The 22,569-nt window shown below is 42.3% G+C and overlaps 1 protein-coding gene across 2 annotated transcripts; it reads right to left on the reverse strand.

Moving 5' to 3' along the window:
* Window positions 1–430: 430 nt before the first annotated feature.
* LOC128737221 (phospholipid-transporting ATPase IF) lies at window positions 431–15,793 on the reverse strand. Of its 2 annotated transcripts, none has more exons than XM_053831823.1 (9): window positions 15,625–15,793; window positions 13,927–15,056; window positions 13,556–13,868; window positions 13,127–13,501; window positions 12,904–13,063; window positions 1,612–2,791; window positions 1,406–1,551; window positions 1,013–1,342; window positions 431–857 (listed from the first exon to the last, which is right to left on the reverse strand). In XM_053831823.1, the coding sequence occupies exons 1-9, from the start codon at window positions 15,647–15,649 to the stop codon at window positions 632–634; spliced, it is 3,885 nt and encodes a 1,294-aa protein (XP_053687798.1). In that variant the 5' UTR covers window positions 15,650–15,793; the 3' UTR covers window positions 431–631. The 2 variants fall into 2 exon arrangements, with proteins under 2 accessions (XP_053687798.1, XP_053687789.1); XM_053831814.1 differs by having other exon boundaries at window positions 431–875.
* Between the last annotated feature and the right edge of the window lie 6,776 nt (window positions 15,794–22,569).

Below are 22,569 nucleotides of genomic sequence, written 5' to 3' on the forward strand. Positions count from 1 at the left end.
CTGTCTGCTTGTTGATTCCGAACGAACGAACGAAAGCACATGTTGCGTTTTGTTCCGACGTTGGTCGTAGTAACCTACGGCAAAAGCCTCGCGTGTGGCTGTGTAATGTTACCCCACTACCTGGGGGGAATGGAGTGGAATGTAAAGCTCCTCGCTTGTTGCTCGTTTTTGCCAGCATTAAGTGAAAGCTTTCGAGTGAACCGCTACGCTGACACCGACCGAGTTAGCGTGTCAAATCGAAATTAAGAAAACACTTTTAGAGTAAATAAATTGCTACCACAGGCACAGGTTGTTTGATTTTTAAAAGGGTAATTGCCGGGGAGAAGGTGATTCTCTGAAAAGTGTGTCTGCAAAAAAAAAACAACCCCGTTTGAAGTGTTTGTAAAAAGTCTCACGTAAAAGTGTATTTCAAAAATACTGGTAACTCTGGCTAGGAACTCTGTCAATCACGCACATTCCGGTTCCGGTTTGTTTCAGCTTCTAGCACTACAGTAATAATAACTTAAGGCACAGTACTTTTCTAGCTTAGCTCTTAACCTATAGGTTGGTTGGCACTTTCCTAGGGTGGCGCGCGTGTCATGCAAACTAAACTCGTAAACTAAAAACCACGCGCCTCGTTCGTGTAAATAAATCACAGGTACGTACTTTCCGTGCCCCGAGCGCGCCGCTGGAAGAACGCACTCCGATACTTGGCCCCGCCGGGGAAAATGTGACCGATCTTTATCCCGATGGCCCGTCCGGCGAACATCGTAAAGTCCGGCACGAAGGCCGCCACCAGGATCAGCAGGCTCAGCACCCAGAACGTCATCGACGACAGCAGGTTGTTGTAGACGTGCAGCATGTCGCCGTCGTAGTTTCTGGAAATGAGGCCGAATCTGTCGTTTTGTTCCATTCGACATTCATGATAGGTGACAGACACAGTTGGTGCGGAAAAAAGCGCGTGCGACAACAACGAACAAAACATTTAAACAGTAAGCACAATCGATTGGACAAAGTTAAGCGGCAAACTTACATGTTGAACAGATTGTAGATGAAGGTTGTTCCCATGAAGCCGAAGATCGACAACCAAATGGAGGCGATGAAGGCGTAACTCTTGTAGATTGCCTCCAGCAGGAGCTTCAGGTTGGCCAGCACGACTACGTTGTGGATCGCAATGGTTCCGAAACAGGCAAAGCTGGCCGTTGCAGGCCACCATGCGTAGATGGCCGGATTGGTGCCCCAAACTGCCCAGCAGAACACGTAGATGATGGTGGAATGATACAGCGCCAGGAACATCCAGCCGATGAAGTACTTCCACGCGTACTGCTTGTTGCCGGCTACTCGCTGGTAGAGGGAAGGTTCTCTGGAATTCAAGGGCGGAGAGGTTAGAAATTGTTGAACAACAGACCTTAGCTATTGGACATACTTCATCAGGACTTCGTCTTTGTACGGTTTCTCGGTTAACGCGAGGACTAGCACCGGAAGGGAGGTGTACACTACGTTGTAGAGCGTGAGAAAAACGGAATCGTAGACAGACTGTGATGAGAACATGCTGTGGATTTGAAAGAAAAACTACAGCCAAAAAAAAAATCAGTGGAATTCTTGAGAACTGAAATCCGAAGCTCATCTCACCTGAATCCCCATAAAAATCAAGTTCTTGTAGAAAAAGTACAGCACCAGGATGGATAACCGCGTAGAGAAAAAGTGCCCATGAACGAGAAACAGCTTCTTGATCATGCAGAACTTGGCCAGTGCGTAGTCGGCACACCGTGCCGCCTGCCGTCCCTCCTTTCCAACGATTCCAATCCCAACGTGCGCTTCCTGAATCATCGAAACGTCATTCGCTCCATCTCCGATGGCAGCCGTCACCGGAGCACTCTCGACGGTCTTCATCAACTGAACGACCTCACATTTCTGCAGTGGACTCAGCCGGCAGCACAGCACTGCCCGGCACTTGATTGACACATCACGGAACACCTCCTTCAGGTGTTGCAGCGCAATCGCCAGACTAGCTCCATCGATCAGCAGGGCATACTCCCGTTCCGGTGCCCGGAACATCTCGAACGAAAACACATCAAAGTGTTGCTGAACTTCGTCCATCGTAGTACAATCCGTCACAAAGTACCGGAAGGCATTGTCAGGAATGTGACCACAGCTTAAAGCTATATTCAGCGCCGTCTCCACCTTATCACCGGTGAGCACCCAAACCTTCACGCCAGCCTCCCGCAACGACTCCAACGTATCCCGAACGTTATCCTGCAGCGCATCTTCCACAGCCGTCGCTCCAAGCAGCTCCAGACCCATCTCAACCTTACGCTGACACTCCTCAACCCTCGCGGCTCGATCGGTCAACGAATTACCGGCCTGTATCAGTTCGTTCCGGTAGTTAGCGAACTCCAGCTGCGTCAGTCTTCGTCTCGCAACGGCCAGCGTGCGTAGTCCCTGCTTGGCGAACTCGTTAATATGCTTCTGCGTCGCAATGACTAACCCGGTCGCCGTTTTGGTGCACAGCGGCAGCACGTGACTCTCCGCCCCCTTGGTATAGAGCCAAATTTGACCCTGGGCGTCCCGAACGATTACGCTCATCCGCTTGCGGTCGGAGGTAAACTCCAGCACACCGAGCCGCTGATATTTGACCAGTTCCTCCTTCGGCGCCTCGCCGTAGATGGACTTTACGTTGCGCTTGACGCACGATTCGCGCAGCTTGATGCTCAGCACTTCGGAGTCGTCTCCGACGAAAACCAGTCCCATCTTGGCGCACGCTTCCACCAGTGCCTTCTCGTCCGGGCTCGATGCTTGGTAGTCCATTTTGCTGAAAGATGGAGAATTATTCCGTTACAAATAGGTCTCACAAGACAATTTTGCAGGATGATTTCTGCAAATTCTGGCCCATAACCTGGCACTATTTAAAGACTCGAACTCAAGCTCCTTTCTTCTCTGTGTTTTATCTTGTTAAACTACACAGGCTATAACAGTCCGGTCAAAGGATACTCAGAACGACCTCAATCATACTCACGGTCTTTATACTTGTAAAGTCTCTCATCCATTCGGCTTCACATCCATTCCGTCCGTCCTTCCGTCCTAATGTCTTATGTCTATTATATCTGACGTCTGTATCCAGCTTTTCACGAGCGATAATGGCGGCTGATGGATACAACTTTCTAAAGGGAACAGTTCGGTTTTGACATTCAATGCTGGAGCGGTTGCTGCGGTTACTATGGAAGCCAACAGGCCGGCAACAGCAATGTTTACAGTTTTCCACTCAAACAGAAAACAACCGTAGTGACATCCATAGTAACCGCAGTAACCGCTCCTGCCATTGAATGTCAAAATCGAACTGTGCCCTTCAGAAAGTTGTACCCATCAGCCGCCATTAGCGCTTATGGAAAGCTAGATACCATATATAGTGAGAAGTGACACTAGTCACTAGTAATGACTAGAATAAATGAGTCAGGCCTCCCAGTTGGCCAGTCATCGTATGTTCGAATCTCGACTAGGAGATGCTGTTAGAGTCAATAGGATCGTAGCAACAAGCTCTGCAATTGTACTGTACTCTAACAGCTGGCGACGAAGTCTGTCGTATAGGAACAGAAAGTCAAGTTTCGATAACGGAATGTAGCACCTAGGCTAGGCTAAGGTGAAATGTGAGAAGCGGGTAGTAAAAAGTGAGAAGTGAGCAGAGAGACGTGTGCAGTAAAAGGTATGTAGTAAGAATTAAGTGGTGAGAAATGAATAGTGAATGATGAAAAGCGGTCAGTACACTCAAGTCTGTTTTTACACGGTTTATTTTTACGATGTTTGATTTACCACGGTTTTTTTACATCATTTTTTGAATTAACGCGATTTTTTAAAATCATTTTTCGAATCAAGACGGTTTTTTCGCCGATTTTTAAATTCGAGTGGTTTTTTCAGTTATTTTTGAATTGACGCGGTTTTTTACGATTTTTGAATTAACGCGTTTTTTTGCATTTTTCGAATTAACGCGGTTTTTTGTACAACATTTTTCGAATTACCGCGTTTTTTAAACGGTTTTTTACACGGCATGTATCCCCTGTGTAAAAAAAGACTTGAGTGTAGATAGAAGTGAGTAGTGAGTAGTAGGAATTGAAAAGTGAGTAGTTAAGTTAGTTATGACAAGTAAGTAGTGAGTAGTGAGACGTAAGTAGTAACAAGTGAGTAGTGAGAAGTGAGGAGCGAAATAACTGGTGAGAAGTGAGTAGTGGAAAGTGAAAAGACTAGTGTGACTAGTGACTAGTGAGAAGTGTGTAATTAGAAACCAGTAGTGGAAATGTGTACTGAGAAGTAAGTGCAAATAAACGAGTAGTGAGAAGTAAGAAGAGAATAAAGACTGGTGAGAAGTGAGTAATGAAGTGAAAATTGAGGAGAGGAATTAGAGTAATAAGAAATGAGAAGTGAAAAGTGAATGATGGATAGCAAGTTTATCTACACGTCGTAAAGATATGCTTGACAGTCGGTATTCGAAGATTATCGGATTCAGCTTTCTGGAGAACGTAATCACTTCACATTTATCGGGGTTCAATGTTAGACGATTGTTTTTACACCATTCGGCAAATATCGACAGCTGGTCCTCGAGTGCGAGAGTATCCGATGAGTCATTTACTTTTGCGAACAATTTTAAGTCGTCGGCAAACGCAAGCCGAAGACCTTTGAGCGTTATATTGACGTCGGCAAAATAGACAAGGGAAAAGGACCAAGATGGTTACCTTGCGGAATTCCAGAGAAGGCGGTGAAAGCTTGCGAAATGGAGCCGTCAATAGATACATTAACGAGACGATTTGATGATTCAGTTTATCAAAGGCCGCAGAGAGGTCCGTGTAGATGACGTCTGTCTGAGAACGGTCGTCGAAGCAGTCCATTATGTGGGAAGTGAGTGTTACTAGATTGGTGGTCGTTGAGCGCTTGGGCATGAATCCGTGTTGTTCATCGGCCAAATACTGCTGGACGAACGAGGAAATTGGTGCGATCACGACGAGTTTTGATAATGCACATAAGGCGGAGATTTCTCTGTAATTGTCCACGTTTCTTTTATTACCCTTCTTATGAACTGGAAACATATAAGCGGATTTCCAGGCAGAAGGAAATACTGAGCTAATCGAGAAGCTAAACAGACGACGGATTGGAGCTACCAAGGCTTGAATACAGTTCTTCAAAAAGATTGAAGGTATGCCGTCCGGTCCACCGGAGGAAGAGCTTTTTAGCTTCAGAGCGGCCAGCCTAATCATAGCATCGTCAATAGTCTCAATAGTCAATAGTCAATAGTCAATAGTCAATTATACTGGGAAGAATGAAATCGCCCAATATGAGCATGTCGTCAGAAGCGGAAGCTGCCGAGGAAATCTCGGAAACCGAAGCCATGTGAGCCTTAAGAAGAACGGCATCTCTTATCCGGTCTGGTGGGAAATAGACAGCGCACAGGTATAAACAGCGATCGGTTAATTTTATAGTGACCCAAACTTGCTCGACAGGTAACCAATCGTTGTGTTCCAGGACAGAGGCCTTGAGTTGGCGATGAACTGCTATTACAACGGCGCCACCCGTTGATTTACGACTGTTGTGCACACCTCGATCGCAGGTAATAAGAAGCAGCTAGTGATGTGGGAGTAGCGTGAAGCCAGGGCTTCAAAAGGGATCGCAAGTTGAATGTGACTGCCGTGAATGCGAACTTTCCGCTCCGCATTCAAACTCCGCTTTTTGAACGATCATTTGACTGTTTTTTGAATCCAGTCAATCTGCCGCTTGCGCTGCTGCCGTCTTACAATTCATGCGGCATCTCAGCAAAAGCAAACAGTCGATCTCCCTAAAGAATCTGACTAAAGAAATGACACTGGAGCTCATTTTCGGTTCATCGAAACCAAGTGCGCATGAATCTCGATGAAACCTTCTGAATCTTTTGCTCGAAAACTTGTGGAGTATCAGTCGATCAACGCGGGACAAAATATTGACTGCTAGCAATCGGCAACAAATATCATCGTATCATCACGAAATCGATCCGTGCTGCCTAACGAAAACACCAGGCAATCAAGTTTGTAGCGTACAGTTTATAAAATCGCCCAAATGTTGAGCTCGAAAAAAATATCTTTTTCAAGCAACATTGAGCAGAGTCACGCACAACAATCATCGTTGAGCAAATCAGGTTTAATGATGACAGGAGGCCGCGAGTGACTGAGCTCCGATGTCATTTCTTTAGTCAGATTCTTTAGGTAAAGACAACTTGATCAAAACGAAAATGTTATAAAGCTTTAGAACGCGTTCGTTCTACTGCGTGCCATCGGTGTTTGACTGAGCAAACTGCCAGTTGTGTTATGCATAACGTTCGTATTCCGCCCCTAAACGGACGGTGTGAACTTGAATGCGCGTTGGTGTGACTGCGGTAGAAAAAAAGAATCGGTCGAAGCCCTGCGTGAAGCAATGAATAGTATGAAGTGAATAGAAAAAAAAACAGAAAAACACCGTAGTGGCATCCATAGTAACCACAGCAACTACGGGGGCTCCGTAGCCGCAAGATTATCGAGTCTGCTTTGATAAGCGAATGGTCGTGGGTTCGAATCTTAGTAGAATCAAGCCATTCGATGTCAAGTGACTTTTGCATGGGTTTATTCTCAGGCCCCTCCAATTACCCTTCCTTCATGCTGAATTCTATATTTACCCTCTAACGCCTCTTGACAGTGCAAATGTCCCTCCTATAGTTAAGTGTACTGGTCAGAGGTACGAATGAGTCCTCGCCAGGAACGGCTATAATATGGGATAGTACTGGCAGCGAGGAAAATATGTGGGTAAAGTAGATCAAGATTTGAAGGAAGGGTAAACCCCAATACACACAAGCATGCATAAAATTTTATAAGCATATCGCTCAATCAATAGCGATTATAGCTAAAAAAAATACAGTGCAGGTCATACAGCAAACACCCGGGCGATATCACAATAGATCAACGATACTGGTCGCAGTGATGAGTCCACACATGAAAAAAAAACCACAGCAACCGCTCCTGCCATTGAATGTCAAAACCGAACCCTTCAGAAAGTTGTACCCGCCATTATCGCTCATGGAAATCTGGATTCTATATATCCATGTTCTTGTATCGCTCTGAATTGCCAGTACAGAGTAATGACGATCCAGAGAAAGGATACTCGGAACGACCTTAATCATACTTTCGCTCTTTATATTTTTAAGGCCTCTCATGCATTCGGCTTCAAATCCATGCTTCTTCATGTCCTATTTGCCTCACGTCTGTTGACCCGCGTGTCCGTTATGAGTATATTTGACGCGTGTATTCTTCATGTCCTTGTCCCTGTCTTGCCCTAAATTGCCCATAAGGCGTTTACAGTATCTTGTTTGTAGGAAGACGAGGTACTTTGGTTCATCACCGTTGGTGAATAATGAGAAGTGAATAGTGAGAAGCTGTTAATGACAAGTGAGTCCGTCCAATAAGTAGTACGAGGTGAGTAGTGAGAAGTGTAAAGTGAATAGTGAGAGGTATAAAGTGAGAAGTAACTGGTGGAACGTGAGAAGCAAGAAGTGAGTAGTGAAAAGTAAATATGAGCAGTGAGTGCCGAAAAGATAATGATGAAAAGTGAGCAGTAAAAAGTGAAAAATGAGTGGTGAGAAGTGAGTAGTGGCAAGGGAGAAGTGTGAAGTGAGTAATGAAAAGCAATAAGTAGAAGTAAGTGAGTAGTAAGAAGTGAAAACTGAGTAGTTAAAATGTGGGTAGTGAGAAAAGATGGGCAAAGTGACTCAGTCTTTCGAACGATTTACTAGCTCCCTGAACTATTTCGCTCTCTCAGATTTAAACATTGGGCTCAGCCTCAGAAACTTTGTAGGCTGCTCGAACATACGGAAAATCTCATTCCGAACTGTTGCCGCATGCGTTACACTTGCTGTTCATAAGAACGATGAGAGAATAAAAAAGATGACGAATTCCCTCTGCCAAACCATCTAGCATCAAATGCAATTGGAAGAGCTTTATCATTTTTCCTTTTTCTCGCCTTTACTTTCGCACCGGCTCAAAAGTAATGCGCTTCAGGGGCGAATGCGAGCAACTGAACGCGTGAGCTATTGTCGCAAGAAACTGAGCGGTAGTTCACTCGCTCACCCGGCGGAGCAAATTCTTCGTTTTATCTTATGAACGGATCACCCATCACTAGTGAGAAGTTAGAAGGGAAATAAATAGTAGTGTGTGAGTAGTGAGAAATGAATAATAAGAAACGAGAAGTGAAAATGAGTATGAGATGTAAGTGATAAAAAATGAGCAGTGAGAAGTAAGTAAGAAGAGAAAAAGACTGGTGAGAAGTGAGTAGTAAAAATTGAGAAGTGAGTAGTACGGAATAAGTTCTGAAAAGTAAGTAATGAGTAGTGAGTGAGAACACAGAGATCACAGCAATCAAAACGCTTTTTTCATCTAAGTGACACGAGCGCCACACAACGGGAGCATTAGCACATATATTCAAAATGGCGGATTAGATTTTTATACATTTCGCAAGATTAAGATAAATGTCTGTTCTCTGTGGTGAGAAATAAAGAGAGAAACATGACTGGCGTGAAGTGAGTAGCGGGAAATTAAATGCGAGAAGCGAGTAATCAGAAATGAGTAATTAAAAGTAAGTAATAAGAAGTGAATAGTTAGAAATGAACAGTGAGAAATAAGAAGAGAGTAATGACCGGTAAAAGGTACGAAATGAGTAGTGGACAAACAACAAAACAAAACACACAACGACACAACAAAAAGATGTTCAGAAAGCGTCCAAAAGGTGTCAAAACATGCAAAAAAGATGACGAAAAAGATGAAAAAACGACAAAAGTGTGACGAAAAAGCAAAAAAGAAGACCATTTTTTTCTTGACTAAATAACAAATAAGATAACGAAAAATGGTAAAAACTGACAAAAAAATAACAAAAAAAACAGCGAAATGACGAAAGACAAGATAACACAAGATAACACAAGGCTGCAAGGGGATGAGAAAAAAACCACAAAATGAAGACAAAAATACAGCGAAACAGCAAAAAAACACGCCAAAAACAGCGATAATCTGCCGAAAATTGCTACAAAAAATGCCAAAAGTAGAGTCCAAGAAAAGATGGCAAACAGCGGCAAGGCGTCGAACAACAACACAACACAACAACAAGAAGATGACAAGTAAACAAAAGAACGAGGACAAGACAGCCAATAGATAACAAAAAGACGACGAAGAAGCGGCAAAAAGTTGACGAAAATATGAAGAACGAAGTAGGCGCAGATGATAAGAAAAAGACAATCAAAATACCATAGAAGGACGTCGAATAACGCCAAAGCGGAGACAAATACACGCTCAGAAATCGTGAAAAAGACGCCAAAATATGTAAAAAAAGACGAGAATAGGATAGCGAATATACAACTGAAATACGACGAAATTACAACGAAAAGACAGTAAAAGAAGGACCTTTTTGACGAAAAAAAAATCGTAAAAAATGGAAAAAAAGACCAAACGGTCAAAAACGACAAACAGACGATTGAAATACAATGAAAAGATTACCGAAATGACGGAAAAATAACGACGAGAAGTCAACGAATACGCGACGAAAAGACGAGGAAGAAAGTAGACGAAGATGATCAGAAAAAGACAAGAAAAACTGCTGATGACTTTAAAAATACGTTAAAGAAGCGACAAAAGATTTTTAAAAAAGGCAACAAAAATCAATGGGAAGGTTATAAATAGGTAACAAGACGGCAAAAGCGCGACAGGAAATGGCAAAAAAAGACGATAAAAATCACAACAAATTGATGGAAAGAAACAAAAAAGCTTCTGTGAAATAGAACTAGGAGCGACTAAGTCAAGAAAATACAAGACAAATACAATACAAAATAGAAGACTACCAAAAACCGACGCACAAAAAAAGAATGAAAAATTCAAGACAACAAACAAGAAAAAGCATCCCTCAGTAACAGTTAAGGTCAAATCTCAAATGAATCATGAACTGATTTGATTAAAAAGACAGCAATTTTCATCAAATGTCCGTCAAGAAAAATAGCTTTGAAACAATAAAGATAAATATCCAGAGGGATAAAGGAGTGACCGCACGCTTAGGTGAAATGAAGCGAGTTGCACCTCTGTAAGAAGGATTCCTAGTGTATAAAATACAGTAATGTTCCGATTTTGTCAGCTCCCGATTTTATCAGCCCATAAATTTTGTTTAACTTTTGTGCTTTTAAACGTGGTTTTAAAAACTTTTCAGCCTGCTTGAAACTATTCTGATTCTCTGGCTGGGGAGAGTTTTTGCATAGAATGATCCTTCCTGCGAGTAATTCGGGGTCAAAATTAGGGTTTTTTGACGTAGGACTACGTCTTTGTTTACTATACTGGGACTGGGTGGCACTTTATGAAAACGAAAATAGAAGTGTAACGTTTGAATGAAAGATTTGAAATGCTAATAACTATTAAACTACTGAACGAAACTGAACATTTTATATGTCGTTGGATAGATAAAATGACCAGCAATTTTTTAGGCGCGTAAGAGAGCATTTTTAATGGGGGCGTAAGAGGGAGGGCTCCCGTATAAATGAAAACAAATTTCCTCAAAACTCTAAAACTAATCAAGCAAATGGAACCAAATTTGGAATGTAGGGGTTTTAGAAGGTAAGAATTTTTTTTTTGGTCAACTAAGACCCCTCCCCTCCCCTCTTTAGAAGGGGGGGGGCATACAAATAAAATTCAAATTTCCTCATGACTCGAGAACTATTCGAACAAAAGGAACCAAAATTGGCTTGTGGGGGTTTTTGGAGGTAAGATGTTTTTCTATGGTGTACTGAGACCCCTTCTTCTTCTAAGAAGGAGGGCTCCCATACAAATGAAATACAAATTTCCTAATAACTCTAGAACTAATCAAGCAAATGAAACCAAATTTGGCATGTAGGGTTTTTAGAAAGCACGAATTTTTTTTATGGTATAATGAGACACATCCGTCTTTTCATAGGGGGGGGGGGGGGTATTTTTTCTATAATGGATTAGAACCTTTGCTTTTTTTAAGAAGGGGAGATCCCATACAAATGAAATACAAATTTCTTCGTAACTCGCGAACTAAACAAGCAAATGGCACCAAATTTGGCGTGTGGGTTTTTTTGGAGGCATGAATTTATTTATTTTATGATACCTAGACCCCTCACCCCTGTGGTAGGAGGATAATTCATTACCATTTCAACCTTTATAATGCACACAAGTGATTTTTAAAAGAAATTTCTATGCCTCAAAGGTTGCAGGCATTGTAGTTATGAACCCCCGTCCACGTATTTTTAAAGTCACCATTGCATTAAATTAAGAATTGAATCTGAATATTTTGCTCTTCTCTTTTAAACATCCACTTAAACAATGGCACTCACAGATTCTTATAAACATACATATACCAGAAATGCAGTTTACATTAGTCTTTGATCTGATGATCTGATAAAGTCCTACGTCACCCTTTCGTACAACCCTTAGGGCTGTATGCCTTGCAGTTTTTTATAGTAAAAGTTCTATAGTTCCTAAAGAAGCAAAGATAGAGGTATACTATATCCGGCAATGTTGTGTATTTTTACTATTTGTACAACTTTGTAAAACAGGAAAAAGTCATACAACAACTACAAAACTAGCTAAAATAGAAAAACTGATTTTAACGACTTTTCATTTATGAGAAAGAGGATTTTTCTATCTTTGCTGAAGAGACAGAAGGTTACTGTCTTCAGCAAAATTTCTTGTAATAATATGCTGTAAAACTTTGCAGAACACATCAATGCGTTATATTGAAACTGAAGAAAAATAAGCTTTTTATTTCACTTTTAGGGGGATTAATCAAAATTTGAATTCCTTCATATAAAGCACAAACGTCGATTAAAATTTCATATAAGCTCGCATATAAGTATGCATAATCCCAAAAGGAGAAAAAAAGTCATGACAAGTGAGAAATGAGTAGTAAAAAACGAGAAGTGCAGTAGTGAGAATTCAGTACAAAAGTATGTAGTGAGCAGTGAAAAGAAAAGAAACATGACACTGGTGTGAAGGGAGTAGTGGGAAGTTACATGTGAGAATTGAATAATAAGAAATAAGACATGAGTAGTAAATAGTAAGTAATGAGAAGCAAGAGAAATTACTGGTGAAAAGTGAGAAATGAGTAGTGGTAAATTAAAAGTGGGTAGTGAGAGATAAGTGGTTAAAAGCAAGTAGTGAGTAACAAAAATGAGTAGAATGAAGTAAGTTAAAAGAAATGAATAGTGACAGGTTAGAGATTAGAGAAATGACTGGTGAGAAGTGAGCAGTGTGAAGTGAAAAGTGAGAAATCTGAGCGAGAAGTCGGTTATAAGAAATGCGTAGTAAAAATTATGCAACGAGTGGTGAGTAAATAGTAGTGGGTAGTGAGAAGTGAGCAGTAAGAAATGAATAGTGAAAACTGAGTAATTAGAACAGAGTAATAAGAGTCAGTAATGAGAAGTCAAGTAACTAATAAGAAGTCAGTAATGAGTCATTAGAAATGAGTAGTGAGAAGTAGGCAAAGAGAAAGTGATACGTGATTAGTGAGAAGTAGAAAATTAGAAGCGAGTGGAGAGGAGTGGTTAGAAGTCAGTAGTGGAAAGTGAGTAATAAGAAGCCAGTAGCGAGTAGTAAGTAGTGACAAATAACAGAGGAATGACTGGAGAGAAGTCAGAAGTGACAAGTTGGAAGTGAGTAGTGAAAAATAAACAGCGATAAGTAAGAAAAGAGAAATGATTGGAGAGATATGAGTAGTGAGAAGTGAGAATTAAGAAATAACAAACGAGAAGAGAGTATGAAGTGAGAAGTGAGAAGTGGCTAGTGAAAAGTGAGATAAGAGGTGGTTCAAAACTGCTTAATCTCATATCAATTCGACCTAACGCCCATTCGGCTTCGATAATTTAACCAGACAAGATCGCAGTCAACTTACAGAATAAACGAGAGCACCTCCTCCTGCTTCATGACGGACTGCTGTCGTTCCACAAGGGACGCCTCCGTGTAGGAAGGTGCGGCATAGTACTCCCTGGCAGTCGATCGAATGGAGGGACGATCCCTTCGCAAAGCGACCGACCCCCGTCCACTTCCTATCGCTAAAAAAAACACGACATCAAATAGTTTAAACCAGACAACCCAATATTATTAGCAACGCCTACCACCATTCGCCCGATTGGCCATCCCGGGCGGAACATGCGATTGCGTTCGGCGGTGCGTTTTCACGACGTGATCCGTTTCGGACTTTTCCTCGTACGCGGAAACCGCTCGCTTCAGCTCGATCGATTGGATCGAACTGTTCAGGTGACCGTTGCTGGCATTTTGTTGAAGCACACCCGTGCCGTCCCGTTCCTCGGATGTGGTTGATTCCACCAGACTTTGTGGGCGGGAAGAGCGACGGGAAGACGTAGCCGAGGTGGATCGCGTGAACGGGGGAATCTGTAGCGAAACCGGGTGGATGCGGTTGTCCTGGCCGGTGAAGATGCTGCCCGAGCGGCGCGCAACCGGTTCGCTGGTTGGCCGGAATTCGGTTTCCACTGAAAAAAAAGTTATTAAAGGTTGGTTGATCGATCAACTAGTTTGCTAAATACCAGGGTTGTTGGGTGCCTGCTCGTTGATGATCACATCCACCGCCGGGGACCGGTTTCTCGGTGCCAAACGTTTCAGCTGGATGAAATCCGTTTCATCCAGGGTAGACCGACTATTCAGACTGGCTTCGATCTCTTCGGAAATGTGTGAAAAGTTTCGAACCGAACGATTGTTGTTCGGTTCCTCCGTTTGCTCCGCATCCTCGCCATCGTCGTCCTTATCGGCTTCCGGATCATCTGCCTCGTTGGTGTAGTCACCCGCCACCTGCACCGTATGACAGACGGCTAAAGCTTCGAAAAAATTGTAAACATGACGCTGAAAAATGGAATCAATTAGTTTCAACATCAAACCAGCGATCAAACAACTCACTCACCGAACACTCGTTGATCTTCAGAGCATAGTTGCGGCCAACTTCCTGCAGTCTACGACCCTTTTGGCTGTACATTTTCCCGTTAATCGAACACTGCTGGAAGATCATGATGTTCTTGGTCAGGGTACCCGTTTTGTCGGAGAACAAAAGCGAAACTTGACCCAACTCCTCGTTGATATCCGACGTGTTTACGATGCACGGTTGATCAGTCTCTTCGTCGTACATATCCAGGTCCCACTCCAGATAGAAACCACCCCAAAATTTGGCCATCTCAATCGTCACATAGAGCGAGATCGGAATCAGGTAGTTGAACAAAATCAGGAAAGAGAAGAAATCCTGCAGAAACTGGGACACCTGGTAGGTCGCAAGATGTTCTCCCAAATAACGGTTATGTTCTACGTGGTACCGATCATTGTATCGTTTCATGAAAAATGAAACCGTAACGATCGCCACCAGCAGTACCAGAAAGAACACCAAATACCGATTGATGTATCCTTCACTGGAACTCATCTTATTGCTGGTCATTTTGCTATTCAACGCAAGCTTCGTGTTCTGTCCGGTATAGACGGCACACCCAATTGCCCATTCCGTGTTTTTCAGCCGGGAACCCCGCAACAGCAGGTTCTCCGCCATCAACGGAAGCACATGAAACTCCGTTTCCACCCCATCAATAACGGTCACATCCTGCCGGCAGTGCATTTCAGCCAGCTCGATCCTCCCATTGAAAGTATACAAATCAGTCTTTGGCAGTTCACACTCGATCCTACCGAGCGTGTGTAGCTTATCGACGGGTAGATCCGGTATTCCCTTCGGAACGGACATCGTCTTCAGGTTCGTCTCCCCGTCCAAGTTGGCCGTCGTAACATAACACTTCCCACTTTCATCGGAAGACTTCAGCAGCACCAAATCGCACGGAATGTCGCAATCCCTCGAAGTCAACACGATGTCCCCCTGCCGGATGTCCTGACTACGGATGTCCATCTCGGCCCCGTTCCGTACAACCGTCACCAACGAGTGGTTTACCACATTGTCCGCCCGATAGCGAAGGTAGTTTTCATAACCTTGCTTCGCCGCCGTGACGGAGATTACGAAAACCAGCGGCACCAGCGAGGTTAGCGGGGAAACTGGACTGTCTGCGAATTAGGAAAAGTCATAATTTAAACCCCCGTTTTAGGTTAAGAATAAATTGGCTAAAAATATGGCAGTTGTGACGTTCAAACTATATTGGCACAGCCGCCTTGGATGGCGTGCACGCCACCCGCAAATGACGACCGGCTGCGCTGCGCTGCGCTGATTGGCTGACTGGTGACGAAGCAACGTCTATGTACACATTCGGGTCGCCTGCTGCGGTGGGTCCAAACTTCTCCACGTGTGTTGAGAATGTTTCAAACACCAAACGCGCGGCGGTGCAACCCCTCCTCTTCGCAAACACGGAACAGCAAACATTGACATTGAACTTAAAGTGTCGCACCTTCTTCTTCGTTCGCTAATGAAAAAAGAGCCGCCGCCTGCTCCCGTTTTCAGTTTTTTTTTCACTCCCCTTTTATTTAAACGAACGAACGAACGAACGATAAAGCAGCCAATGCATGACAAGTAGAACAAATGCGTCGTCACCAGAAATTTAGAAACAATCAAATCAATTCATCGCCATCGAGTCGTCCAGCGCTGCGCGCTGCGCCACCCATCGGCCGGAGAACTTACCGATCACGATCGATATGATCGTCATGCAGAGAAAGTAGAAGTTGGCCACCCGGCGGAACTGTTCGGCCAAATTCAGCGGCAGAAAGGTCAGCAGGGTGTACTTGGTCGATTTGATTCGGTTGGTTTCGTGCTTCTTCGGCTTTTTGTCATGGTTTTCGCCGCCCACTTTGATGCTGAGCGAGTCCGCCTCCTGTGATACTCGGTTACCCTGTCAGGGAAGGAAAGAAAAACAACAACGATTAGTTCCTATTATTAGGGGGCAATGATTAGGGGGGAATTATAAACCAACCATCGACAATTGTGGTCGAGGGTTTTTGCCATGTAGAAAATTGAATGATGAAAAACCAAAAAACCTGTCCGTTCGCTGATGAGCTAAAATCGACTGATCGGCGTCCGTCACTCAACGCAAACTCCATTGCAGTTCTCTCTTACCAGTACAGGTGGCATCGGGTAAGGTACTTACCCTAAGCCACCGCACCCCGCGCAATATCTGTCGATTGTCGCTTGTCACTGCCTATATAGATAGATGGGTGCGAGGACCGGCTGATTCACCGTGCGCGTTAGTCAAATTTTTCTGATAATGTGTACCTTTCCTGGGGCTGGCGGCGGTTCGCGGAGCCCCGCACAGAACAGTGAGAGAGGAAACAATAATAAAACGGGCGAGGAATTGCGTTTACAAGATAAAGATCACGTTGGTTTACAAAGCGTTTTTCTTGGTGATAAACCGTGGGTTCTTATCAACGTGCGGTGATTTGTTCAATATCGCAATCTCATCGCCACGAACCACGGGTTGTGTACCCGAATCGGTGCAATTAGGAGGTGCTTAACATTTGGTGTGATGTTTTTGAAGCATAAATTTCGTACCGTATGTGAAAACGTGCAAACATTAGCTAAAAATTGCCTAGTAACAGTACTTTTTTAAACACTGAAAACTATACAAGTCTACGACAATATCAAAGTAAATATTCGAGTCTCAATGGACATGTCAAAATATCTGAAATTTTTCTGAGAGATCACCCTTGGATAAATTATTCTTGACTAACCTTCCTAGGCTATCTAGTATGCCATGTTTCCTGTTCCTGTTTCTATTACGTTCCCTCTGTCACCAACAGCATATTTTTAACAAGTTTCCAGGGTTACCTGTAAACATCGGACAACATTTGGCAACATATCGCATACTACATTTGTCAATCTTTACGTGACATATTTTTCAAACAATAACAATTGTGTCCGACAGAAAATAATTTTTTCCCTTCGACGGGCAGTGAAGCATCAAAAACAAGCTTCGATTTAAAAAAAAACTCTAACTCGAAAAGTGACCATTTCTTGAGTGAACGATTTCTTGATCCATTTTCATTATTTTTGCAACAATCGATGGGGAAATCTACAGTAAAACTACAGTAAAAAAACTATTAAATTAAAGATGTGCACAATTGAAAAATTGAAATTAATGAAGCATTGTTTAACTATAAATCCTAGCCCCGTGGTTGGTTGGAATAAGCACAGACTAACAGACATAACACTGAAACCTCATTCCATCGCCAATAAAAACGATCATTTCAAATGTTCACTTAAGCCAAGACTCAAACAACAGTCGTTGCGCGAGAACGCCGCTTGTTTTCACTGGCGCTGTTGTCAGATAATATACAAGTAAATTTATAGTATGGCTAAATTTATAGCGAGCTGCTCTGCGTGGTTTGAAGACTGCACCAGATGATGCTAGTGTTTTTTCCAAGTTTTAGAGGTGTCATTTAAACGATGTTTTGTTAGAAAATTGGTTCGAAGTGTTACGTCTGTTAGTCTGTGGAATAAGCATTGCTAATTTTAAATTATTTTCGAATGTTCCGTAGCACACGAATTTACAAACCAACGAGAAAGGTAAAGGAAAATTCCATTTAATTTTACTATAACAAAGTTATAGTATATTAATCAGGGGCGGACTGGAAGTCGAAAGGCCCACCGGGCCTTTGAAAAGATTAGGGGCCCCAGTTTGCAATATCCTCATGATAGTAAATTAACACAAAAAACGACATTTACTCAAAAGACATCAACGTTACAAGGACAGTAAATCGAATAAGTATGGGCTCTATTTTGTAAGTCTGTCGTGCAACTCGACTCGACTCAGGCACAAAACAAAACAAAACAAACTCAGTCGTTATAAGGACCGAGTCACCAGCGTTTAGAGTGTGCGTCATATTAGCGGTTCACGGTACTTTAGTTTGGACGCATTTTTCTTCAACCCAATCTTCGCTACTTTGATTTTCAGTTTGTTCAGCCACCACCACAGATGTTGTTCTATCGACAATATCCATTTCATTGGCAAAGCAGACAAACTAACTAGATTTGCTGAAGGTTGTGCCTGAGTGTTGCTCCTTTCGTAACAGCTTGTAGCGGTATGTTGAACAGCCCACACGAGGGACCATCACGTTGATAAAGTCCCCTGCGAGGTTAGAAGGGCCATGATCTTACGGTCGATGGTATCATACGCAACTTTGAAATCAATGAAATAATTGTGCGTTGAATTCTGTATTCATGGACTTTTTGGAGGATCTGCCACAGCGTGAATATTTGATTCTTTACTGACCGTCCTTCAGCGAACCCGGAAGAGCACTTTCCACGTTCTGATGAGTGCCACTGTGCAACTGCAACCAATGCAACGTTTTCCTCGTCTATCACCAATTTATATTTCAGCAGATTTTAAGTTATAGGGTTAATTACATGTAAAATTGCATGTATCAAATAAGCTGATTTTATAAGCTGAGGATGTCAACAGTTCAATATATATGAGTAGCTTACTGCGTCTAAACGTTAAAACAGAACAGTTCATAGTGCAGACGATTCCCGTGCCGAGTTATAGCTATCGCTGAGATTCAACTCTTGGATTCTCCTATAGGAATCCTGCTTCTATAAGCAAGATATTCTGTGCGAATCCTGTGCAGAATTTCTTCGCACGATTCCAATGTGAGGAATCTCAGAGACTCTGCGCGAATCTTTTTGGTTCGTCTTGGTAGAGCTGCGTAAAAAGAAACTCACCGTCTAAAACACCAGTACGAAGAGCACGTGCCCGCTAGTCCAGAGGAGAGGTTCGCCAGCAATGACAAACGGAGTTTCTACAAAACGGTCAGGTGCAAGTGATAGGTGCTCTCCCTATCCTGTGTTTTAGACTGAGACCATTAGCGGAGTTCTTCGTCGGCGAGTACCAAGCTGGTTGCTTCACGCGTTTAGTAACTGACTAGTTCCGGGAGTACAACTTGCAGACTCATCATATTTTTATGGATTTCAAGGCGGCATACGATTCAGTAAAACGAAATGAGCTGTGACAGTTAACGCTAGGACATGGTTTTCCCACATGACTAGTTACGTTGATTCGTGTGACGCTGGATGAGTAAAAATTATGAGTCGGAATAGCAGATGAGACCTCACGAGCTTTTTGATTTTGCGGATGACGTCGATATCACCGAAATCAAAAGTAGAGCAGGGAAAGAAGCCTTTAGGTCATTTAGTGAGAAGTTGGGACTTACCATTAACACCGCCAAAACGAAGTACATCGTGTGGAAATCCAAATGGTGTTGGTGCCGAAGAGGAACTGAATATATTTTGGTATGCTCGTGACATGTGACAACGATGTAAGTCGCAAAATAAAACGACTAATAATTGCAACTGCGAATTGGCCTTTACGCAGGTATTACATTTTGTAGTCCCGTAGCTTGCAAATTCGCATAAAACTGACGCTCTAGAGAACACTAATCCTCTCGGTGGCTTTTTACGGACATGAATCATGGACACTAAAAGATGCTGATCGACGAATGCTTGGGGTTTTAGCGTAAAATTTTGCAAAATCCAAAATGGAGTGTAGCGCAGACGCATGAACCACGAGCTGTATTATGAATGCAAATATGCTGTTATCCTGAATGCAAATATGCTGTTGAATGCAAACATGCGTCGAGAATGCTCGACAAAAGAGTAGCCAAAATTATTTTAAGCAGAGAATCAAGAAGAGGCCGTAGACTTCGGAGTAGACATCGCAGTTCAGTTGGTGTTCGAGGGGTTTGAAGAAAGCTAGCCCAGGATTGAGTACTGGAGGACCATAATTCATTCGGTGCAGGATCGATAACGGACCGCCGCCACTGAAGTAAACTAAGTATGGAGCCGACAGTTCAATATTTTTGAGTAGTCAAATGACTGCGGATGAAATATTAACTCTACTTTTAAATACTCAGAATTGAAGCTGGTAATATTTTCGGAGCTTGGACCCCAACAGCTCAACTTAAATGATTTCATGACTCATGGGGCTCCAGCAATTGAACATTCGTGAGTTGTAGAAAGAGTTTAACTGGAATAAAAATTTTGGAAAATCACATTTTGTGTAACGACGAAATTTTTACTGGGGCCCACCAGGCATTTGCCCGCTTGCCCGGTGGGCCAGTCCGCCCCTGATATTAATATGGAATTTTTCTTTTTCTCATTGTTTGCTAATTCTTTATATCATCAGACACGAATGTATTCGTTCTGAAAAGGACAGTTTTGCTAATTGATGAAACTGCCAGAAATTTAGGTTTAGGTAAAATGGCTTGAATATTCAGAAAAACGCCAATGTTGGCGTTGCTTGGCTTCACCAAAAGCTATCTATTTGTGAACATTAGTTTTTCTGACCAACAATCCAACATGGCAATTTGTAGAATCTCAAAACGATAGGATATACTTGACCGAACGATCACACGACCAATCGCCATCGGCTGTTCACCAGGAAGCAGCACCCGTAGCTTCCAAATAGTAATGAGTTTGCCACTGAAACCGCGGTATTTTCGGGAAAGTGTTCTGCTTCGAAATCGTAGGCAGACAGTGCGGTCCATAAAAGGGAGTTCGCGAAAAGTATTAGGGAGTTTGCGAAAAAATTGCGGAATATTTTATTTACTTGCGTTCTTTGCGTTGAATAAATAATTAAATAGCTGTTAGCAGAAAGATACGAGTTAGTTCGGAGTTTAGGTCAGATTTTTTGAATCAGCGACCTCCGGAGGTTGGTCACAAATGAGCGTGAGATGGTCAACAGTATGAAGGTGGTCGGGATCCCTTCATTTTGTACCCCACCCACTTGTAAATCTGACTTCTTCCCAGTAATCCCTATAAATCGGAGAAAAACCTTTTTTACATTTCTGAATCTCCTCTTTGTTAATGGCCACTCTATTCCCCCTTTCAGAAATCCAGCAACTTGTACAACTGCTATTGTTCCAAATACAAGAGAAACGCAGCCCCTTTTACTTAGCCGCTTGTTAGGGCTCCCCCTTTAAGCAACCTCCTAGTGCTGATTCCCTTATGTCAAGGAACATGTGTTCCAAGTTTGGTGGAGAACGGTCAAGGCGTTCTGGAGTCATGGTGGAACATACAAACATACTCACGCTCACTTTTATATATACAGTGTGACACATATATATTCGTACAAAAATCATTTTATGCTTGCAACGGCATATACAATTATTACAATCAAACTCAGACCATGTGTTTGTGTCATCATGACTTTAAGTCTTACTTGACGTAGTTTCATTTTCGTATTGTGACTCGTTCGGTGTGCACGTACCATTGTTTGACTTACAGTCGTTAATAATAAATAAATTCCGAAACGGTGCTACATGCGGCACTATTTTTCGTGACCTCAAACATCTCGGTATAAAAAGAGGATTTGTATACTATGTATACAGTAAAAAGCTTTGTCGAGACGGGATCTGTTGAAAACCGTAAAAAAAACCGGAAGGAAACAAAGCGTTAGAATTGCAGAGGTCAAAAAGTTGGCAGTTGAGCTTAATATCAACAGGGAATCCTTCGTCGAATTTTGAAAATGGATCTGGATATGAAAGCATTCAAAAAACGTAAAATTCATGGATTTAACGGAAGCAACAAAACAAAAACGGTAGGAACGATGCGCACTGGTGCTCCGTCGGCATGGTGATTCCGAAGTGATCTTTTTTGATGAGAAGTTATTTGTTCTTGAAACCCCGCATCATGCTCAAAAAGATCGGTTGTGGTCGATTTGGATCACGTAAAATTCATCAGTGGTTATGTTATGGGTAGGCATTTCAAACAAAGGGAAACTTCCTTTTGTATTTATTGACAAGAGTATGAAAGTTAATGCAAAATGCTCTCTAGAAATGGTCTTTGAACAAAATTTAATGCCTTACGTTCGGGGAATGAATGGTGAAGAATATTACTGCTTTCAACAGGATGGAGCTCCAGACACACTGCAAATCTTGGGCAGACGTGGTGCAAAGCCTCCAGGTTCTTTTGATTTGAATCCACTGGATTTTTGTAAATGGGGCACATCCAGTAGAAGCTCAAGGATTAGAAATATCATTATTTGGATGAATTTAAGTTAGTTTTCAACCAAATATGGGATGATATTCCGATGAAAGAAACGCATTTAACGACTTTAAAAAGCGTTTGAAGCGTGTTATCCAGGCAAAAGGCGATTCAATAGAGTAATTATTGTTTGTTGCGTTCTGTATCTATGGATAAACAACTTCTAAAACTAAAATTCTAAATAAAGCCTTTATTTACAAAAATATATGACTTTGTTTTTGTTCGAATACATATGTGTCACACTGTAGAAGAAAGATAGATTAGCTGTCAAACAAATGCAGACCATATGTATATTACTATACCAACGATGTCAACTACTCTGAGGTGTCTACCCGCATAGAAATGCATAACGAATATTACTGTAAAAACATTACGGTTACTATGAATTTTACTGTTTACAACACTTTATGCTGTAACTTCACTGTACCGTTCTTGGAAAAATTTTCATATAATGTATTCATATTAATGTAAAAACTTTTCGATTACAGTGAATTTTACTGTTTACACACTTTATGCTGTAACTTTACTGTACTGTTCTTGGAAAATTTTTCATATAATTCGGCAACAATGCAAATTGTTTTGAAGCAAGAAATA

The sequence above is a fragment of the Sabethes cyaneus genome, chromosome 1 (assembly GCF_943734655.1).
Source record: "Sabethes cyaneus chromosome 1, idSabCyanKW18_F2, whole genome shotgun sequence".
Classification (NCBI taxonomy): domain Eukaryota; kingdom Metazoa; phylum Arthropoda; class Insecta; order Diptera; family Culicidae; genus Sabethes; species Sabethes cyaneus.

Bases quoted from the DNA above. Each gene is read 5' to 3' on its own strand.
- LOC128737221 (XM_053831814.1), bottom strand. From the start codon at position 15,649: ATGACGATCATATCGATCGTGATCG. The intron at 13,502-13,555 runs GTATTTAGCAAA...CTTTTTTTTCAG, and splicing joins GCAGGCACCCAACAACCCTG to TGGAAACCGAATTCCGGCCA. The intron at 2,792-12,903 runs GTAAGTTGACTG...TCCATCTTTCAG, and splicing joins GAGGTGCTCTCGTTTATTCT to CAAAATGGACTACCAAGCAT.